Source organism: Nilaparvata lugens, chromosome 4, assembly GCF_014356525.2.
Source record: "Nilaparvata lugens isolate BPH chromosome 4, ASM1435652v1, whole genome shotgun sequence".
Lineage (NCBI taxonomy): Eukaryota > Metazoa > Arthropoda > Insecta > Hemiptera > Delphacidae > Nilaparvata > Nilaparvata lugens.
This window is the reverse complement of record NC_052507.1, coordinates 1,457,540-1,465,303: the sequence shown is the minus strand read 5'-3', so window position 1 is coordinate 1,465,303 and position 7,764 is coordinate 1,457,540. Positions and strand designations below refer to the sequence as shown.

General features: G+C 34.9%; 1 protein-coding gene across 1 annotated transcript in view; it reads left to right on the top strand.

Moving 5' to 3' along the window:
- Nucleotides 1-2,833: 2,833 nt before the first annotated feature.
- The window catches only part of LOC111055773 (ribosome biogenesis protein NOP53-like), a 109,686-nt gene continuing 104,755 nt past the window's right edge, over nucleotides 2,834-7,764 (top strand). Inside the window, exons 1-3 of the mRNA XM_039425643.1 lie at nucleotides 2,834-3,132; nucleotides 4,375-4,560; nucleotides 5,698-5,891. Coding sequence (XP_039281577.1) covers nucleotides 3,017-3,132; nucleotides 4,375-4,560; nucleotides 5,698-5,891 — 496 coding nt within the window. The 5' untranslated portion in view covers nucleotides 2,834-3,016. The remainder of the gene's footprint in view (nucleotides 3,133-4,374; nucleotides 4,561-5,697; nucleotides 5,892-7,764) is intronic.

Genomic DNA, 7,764 nt, shown 5'->3' with positions numbered 1-7,764 from the left:
ACACATTTCACAAGCGGGCTGGCATAGCTCGAATTGTCAGATAGCGAGCAGTAATTTTGATAAGATAAGGTACTCACGCAGCTTTAATACAATAAATATTCCATTTCAATTCTGTGTTATAAATTTAATAATGTTCTCTGTCAAGTTATATTTTTAATTATTTTTATATCCTCTCTCGGAAAGGTGTTCTCTGAATTACCCCTCTAGCTCTATGCTTATTTGGTTTTGCAAAGATTATACTTTCTATCTTCGTCAATTGAGGGTTTCATACCCCTCACCTCCACAACTTTGGTGAAGTATCTTATCTCTTATTGTAACGGGACACTCTCCCACACAGTGGATGTGCCATTGTTTGTTTAGCTGAGACTTGGCTCAATGAGTTGAAATACAAATCTATAAAAATTGAGAATATTTTACTATCCCTGCTAATTTCCATAGAGAAAACAAAACCGGAGGTGGAGTTAGTTTTTTACACTCAATAGATAACTCTAGTAAATTAAATCAAGTAGCCAAATTGAAAGAAGTTTGTGTCGAGGAAATATTTGAATGTTGTGGTGTAATTGTAAAAAACGGTAAGCACAGTTTTATATTAATAATGTATACAGACCACCCTATCGAACTAATTTCCTACAATTCACGGACATTTTTGAAAATACTTTATGCATGGTCAAAAACTCATACTTTAATCACCAAATTGTCTTATGTGGCGACCTCAATATTGACAACCTTATAGATAGCTCTGAAAGGGATATTCTCTATATGACTCAATTGGATCTTATAACCTGCATGTGACTTTCGAGCAGCACACTAGAGTGGACCACAGAACATACCGTCACAGCCAACTTGACTATTTTATAACTGGTATGGAGGACAAAATCTAGAAAATGAGTACAAAGAAGCTAAGAAGCAATTACTCCTACCTGTGTAAAACAACCAGTGGCGAAGCTAATGGGGAATCTAAGAGTCTGAGACTCCCCAAAATTAATTATGATTGATGTGATTATATTATTTTTTATTAGTAAGCATATATTTCTTTGCAAACTTGGATAAGAGCTGGCCAGACCGCCTTCCAAACTGTTTTATCGCTCTCTGTCTGGCCGACACGCCGACTAGCTATCTATTCATTCAACATGATGAGTCTCTTATTTATTGGACTCTCAATTCATTCATAATGGGCGTGGCGTATTGTATGGTTGCTATGACAATATGACGTAGCACCATAGCTATGTAGTAGGACTTGGAGTCTAGGCTCTCAGCATCTCTCTACAGCTGTGTTCATAGTTGGAGTTCCGTCCGTATTGATGTCTAGATCTCGATGTATCCAACGGTCGACATCGAAGCAATCGTCTTCAAACATCGATGCATTTCAAAATTTGAAGATTTCAATATTTCAAATAAATCAGTTGGTTTGTGGCTGGTGTAACACTCTTGTCTTTTTCTCAACCTACTACTCGTTTTGCTTTGGTTTACTTAACCAACGTTTTGAAATTTGGTTTATGAAACTAAATCCTTTTTCAATTTCGGAATTTTATCTTCAATTTGTTGAACCTTTAGCATAATTTCTTGTTTCTTAATAATTATACAATGGATGAGTGTAATGATCTAGTGAATTATACAGCTCTGAAAGAAGTAAGCCGTAAGCTTCAGTTTTCCTAGACTCCCCTTTTAGTTATAGGTAGCTTTGCCACTGAAAACAACCGAAGAAAATTCTACAAAATAGTCTCAAAACAAAATAGAGAAATCAAAAAATGTAAGTAAGGCTTCATGGAATGTTATTGTGAAAAGCTTAACAAATGATGATATAACAATCTGTTACAATATATGCTTGAAACAAGATGAGAAGGTTATAACCGATCCTTGTTTGGTGGCAAATATTTTCAATAACTATTTCATATCCGAAATTCGAAAGTTAACAGGCACCACAATTGAGCCCAACATTGATACAACCCATGAAATATCAGATAGTGACAGATTTGTTGCATGGCAGGCTGTCTAGAGGTATTTTTCTACTTAATCGTTCGAATTTCATTTATTTATTGAAAACAAGAATATGTGGAAGCAACAGATCAATGATCCATTTTGCTTCCATTACATTAATCGTTTGAAAAACAAAGAAGATTTGAAGTACAACTAAACAAATTAATATTGGAAATAAGAAATTAAATGTAGAAACATTTATAATGATGATTACCGTATTGATATTGTCAATTCTTATGTGTTAAAAACTGTTGATTTTGCTCATGTGCATAGTCTTTTAGCTTACGGTGTTAATGCATGGGGAAATGATACTACAATGTTACAAAACTGTTTGTTTTGCAAAAGCGAGCTGTTTGAATTATTGCTGGTGTTCCTAGTCGGTCTCATTGCAAACCATTTTTCAAGCATTATAAAATTTTGACAATTCATGCTATTTAATATTTATGCGCTGGAATGTTTGTTAAACATAAAACAGCCCAAGGAGATCCTGTGAATGTCCAAGGGACATCCCAATGGGATATTGAGGACTTCCCTTGAAAATTCCCAAAAGTTCCCAAGGATATCCTGTGGACAAAACTTTTGTATGGGCAATGTCAAAATCTATGAAAAATAAATATTCAAAGATTATGTTAATTTTCGCTGTTACAAAGTTAGTAGGATAACAATTTTAAGGTATACAGTGTAACTATTACCAAGATATTATTCTTTAGGCCATATTTCAGTACCTTCCCTTTTTTTGTGGTATCAAAATACCGTTTACCGGTAACTTCAATCTGTCGATAACAGAAGTTTGAAAATGGCGCTGAAATAGCCACAGCGTCCTTGATTGCGATGTATGAAGTCATCTCTTCGTTTATTTTGAGGTTATCTTCTTTTTCTAATTCTTTAATCTAACCTCAACCAATTAGAAGTTTGTTTGCATGCTTGTCAGTGAATGTAATCTTCTTTTGTATATATCTTTCAAGCAATAATAATTTGTACCAGTGGTAAAACAATTCAATAAACGCAAGATTTATTCTTACAATAAAACACTGCAATCATGGCTCCCGTGAAAAAGACTAAGTTCTCCAAGAAAACAAAGAAGGCATGGAGATTCACGGATATAACAGACGTGGAAAATTTCTATGAAGATAAATTACACGAGGAAAGACTTGGGTAAGTTTTAAATTATCATGCAATCTCAATATTTATTATTCTTCCAGTATCTATTGGCAACTATTTATAGGTAGGCCTTTCTAAGCTTGTAAATGTCAACTTGGACTAAGGAATAATCATAATCTTAGTCTACCATCAGATCTATTTATGCTATTATAATGTCTGTATTTTAAAAACTGCACTGCTGTGGGTAAAGTTTATTAGTAATCCGATTTTTATTTTTAAATAGTTGATTTGTCATCCATTTTGACTGCTAAATCAATAAAACTTATACATTTTCATTGAAATGTTCAATAAGTTCAATCTTGAATTGAAACTGTATGGGTTCTTATATTAGGGTCACCACGGTCACCAGCCGTGACACCAAATATTAGTCGCCGGACACCAGAAAATGGCTGCCGACTATTTGGATGAAATATTTTGTTAATTATTAATTCTTCATTATCAAAAGACGATCTGGCAACAGAGCAAAGCGAGAAAGAGATGGCGCTATCCGCTTTGTTAAATGATAGACAAGGATAGCAATACCAATACTAATCAAACACTGCCATTATAACGTGGACCTCACTATAGAAGGCCTATAGTAAAGTCCACGTTATAATGGCAGTGGATAAAGATAGAAGAATAGCAATGCCGATTATCTGCATTAATTAATTATATTTCTACACTGTAAAAAACCTAATTGGTATAGTTGTGGACCTATAAAAGGATAGTACCACCGGCTTTGTCGAATGATAGACAAGGATAGCAAAACCAAAGTTGATCAAATACTGTCATTATAACATGGACCTCACTAGAGTTTTTTTTGGTGAAGCTATGTGGTAGTCTCTCATACTGTGCCGTTTTTACACTCTTACACTACCAACACAACACTAATAATAGACTGTAGTTGACAGTAATCGGCTTGATTTCACAAGACATCGACTTGAAATTCGGATCATAAACATCCTATATCATGGGATATCTTCTTATGCTATAATAATCGATTTGAGTTAAGCTGGGTTTACACCAAAGCTATTAACAAAATGTTAATAGATTGAACGGAACTTGACAAAACACATAAATGTTCATCTATTATAATCTATAAAGATTAAGTTATTAACTTTGGTGTAAACGCAGCTTTAACAAGACATCGGTTTGAAATTTGGAACATAAACATCCAATACCAGGGATATCTTCTTATGCTATATTTCCTTTTTGCTATAACTTACCTCATTTTTTAAAAAACTGTATTTCTTTCAGTGGTTCTCTTTCCGAAAAACATGACGACAAACTATTCGCTATCGATAAAGAGGCACAAGATACGAGCAAAAAGACTTCCGTTGTCTTTGTCAGTGCAAGAGAGAAAAAGAAAAGAGCCCAACAGCCTCCAAAGTGCTTTCAGAGTTTGGAGAATGAATCCAAAGTTGAAGACCCCATCTCGAAAAGGTGAGTAATTCTTCAATCGTTGTTGATAGCGCATCAGATTTTTAGAATGGATTAGTTTATCTATTGATCTACAATTATATAACATCCACATGGATATTGACAAGTTGGTCAGGTACAAGAAAGTGATTGCCATTTATGAAGATGACAAAAGTTGGATACATTATTTATAGAATAGTGTTTGAATTCAAGAGTAATCTTCACTCACTTGTACATCTTATGATTATGTAAGTTTGATACATTATTTATAGAATATTGTTTGAATTTAAGAGTAATCTTTACTCACTTGTGAATTTCATGATCACATAAGCTTATACAGAGTTGTGCTGAGGAAACGCATGTTTTTCGAACAGCCAGTACTCGTCAACGGGAGAGGTTATTGCCCTGGAACGAATGTTGGCAGACGACCCATACTATGTCATTTCAGTTGCTATGAGCGTTGGAACGTACAACATCGTGTGTTCACTGTTGAGAAGTTTTTTTTTATAAACAATGAATCTGTAGTCACAGTGCAACGCTTTTTCGTCAATATTTTAGAGTTGAGGGTCGAGGTGCAATGCCCGATCGAAATATTGTACTCCGATGGGTTGCAGCGTTTAGGTGTACTAGTTCTGTGATGAAAAAGAAACCACCTGGTCTTTCCTGTTCCCCGGAAAGTGTAGACCGAGTCAGTTCGGCAGTTATTACTAGTCCTAGACGATCGACTCGACGACACTGACTCAGTCTACATTTTCAGGAGTACGAACTGAACGGGGAAGACCAGGTGGTTTCTTTCTCATCACAGAACTAGTACTCCTAAACGCTGCAACCCATCGGAGTACAGTATTTCGATCGGGCATTGCACCTCGACCCTCAACTCTAAAATATTGACGAAAAAGCGTTGCACTGTGACTACAGATTCAATGTTTCTAAAAAAAATGGCATAGTATGGGTTGTCTGCCAACATTCGTTCCAGGGCAATACCCTCTCCCGTTGACGAGTACTGGCTGTTCGAAAAACATGCGTTTCCTCTGCACAACTCTGTAGAATAGATACATTATCTATACTATTAGCATCTGTTCTCTATAATAGATACATTATGTATAGTATGTTGTTTGAACAGTAATCTTCACTCACTTGTTCATCTATTCTCACTTTCAGGAATATACTAAGAACTAAAGAGAAACGACAGTCTGTAATTCAGAAAGACATTGAGAGAAAACGTAAAGAGAAAGAGGCAGCTACTCAGGAGAAGCTGCCAACTAGGAAGCAGAGGATACAGAAAATGAAGCGTAAAAAGAAGCTCGAGGAAGCGCGACTTTTCAAAAATAATGCTTGGCTTAAGAAGGAAGTTGGTGAGTTGTTCTTATTTGAATTCAATCCAGATGTTTATATATTAATTTTATCTTACTCATTTTAGTATTCATCTAGTTTTAATTCTACAAGTGGCGGCAGAACCAATTCCGATTAAGCAGTATGCTTCGAATGACACATGAGCTGTGTTAGAGTTGAAATTTAGTCCGTGTCAATAATTAATCATTTCTCGTGGTAACGAGCTGTTTGACGATAGTTCAACATCCATGTATTATCATCGTTCCTAATGCCAGCACAGAACGGTCCTGAGTTCGGAAGCTGGAGGGAACTGGTAGTATACTGATCCATTAGAACATGAGCAAGAAAATGTGCAGAGGATGAGAACAGCAGTCCAAAGATCACAGGAACGTTCAGCTCGACATTCTCATTGTTTTGTATAATAATAATAATAATAATAATAATATATTTATTACCATTCGGTTTACAATAAACATTGGTCATCGTCACAAGTATACAAAATAATACAAAATAATTAACAATACAAAAGTCTACACAGCTAAAACACAATTACATCTAAAATTTACTTATTAAACAAGATTACAAACTAAGTATACACAGCCTAAAAATACACAATAGTAACAGATTTACATAGACTGTGAAATTTTATAAAATTCAGGTACCTTGTAAAGTCCACCTCTTATTAGGCCTTTCCTAACTCTATCTTTATATTGGGTGGCATCTAGGTCTCTTACCAATGACGGAAGGGCATTATAAAATCTGAGAGATTGGGCCCTGAAACTTCTCAATGATGCGCTGGAAGAGCACCATTCGACACCTATATTACTTGCCCCTCTTGTATTGTATGTATGCCTATCAGAGTTGAGGCTAAATTTATCCAGGTTCTTTTTGACATAACACAGACATTCCAGGACATACATAGAAGGAAGAGTCAGAATTTTATTCTCAATAAACAATGGTCTACAATGACTACGTGGCTCTTCATTGTGTAATATTCTAATGGCTCTCTTCTGTAGCAGGAAAAGTTTACCAGCCAAAGGACTATTTCCCCACAAAATTATACCATAGGCTAGGTGACTGTGGATAATCGCAAAGTAAACTGTTTTCAAGACCTCTATTGTCACACTTCCAGCCAACCTTCTCAACATAAAAAGCCCTCTTAGTACTCTATTATATATATTTCCTATAAATACCTATTGGGTATTTAAAATTAAATTTATCTTAATTAAAATTAAATTATTTCAGATCGCAATTTAAAAGGGATTGTGCATTTATGATTTGGATTTCTATCTTTTTAAATTAATGTTTGCTTGATAATAAAATTACGCCCAGCAGATCACGGCAACCGACAAAATCTATGTAAGCAAAAATGCTTGATCCCTCCAAATGCAACTTTCTTTAGTAGTAACGAGTCACATTCTGATTTAAATAGATAAGTCATTAAGGAAACTTTCTCCACTTGGTTAAAGAAAACCCTCAAAATTATCCATGAAAAACCTCAAAACAACAAATTATTTGTTGAGTAAATGCCATACACTGCGACATACGTGCAAGAGCTGCTGCAAAAAACTTCAAAATAGTCTCTTGCGGGGAGGTCCCACCGCTTGAATATATAATTTAAGCCGTCAATGGGACTTACGACTGTCATACTTCAAAAATCGTCTTCAACAATGTATTTAAAATTAATGCAATGCATTTCTCTTACGAAGACTGAAATATTGTGTAAACCTTGATGTAATTAAAATGATTTACTTTGGTCTCTTCCATTCACACTTGATTTATGGAGTAAAACTGTGGGGCAACTCATCTTCTTCAAAAAAGCATTTATATGGCAAAAGAAAGCACTTAGAGTTATATTTGGTATGAAATACAATGAATCTTGTAGAGGAATTTTTG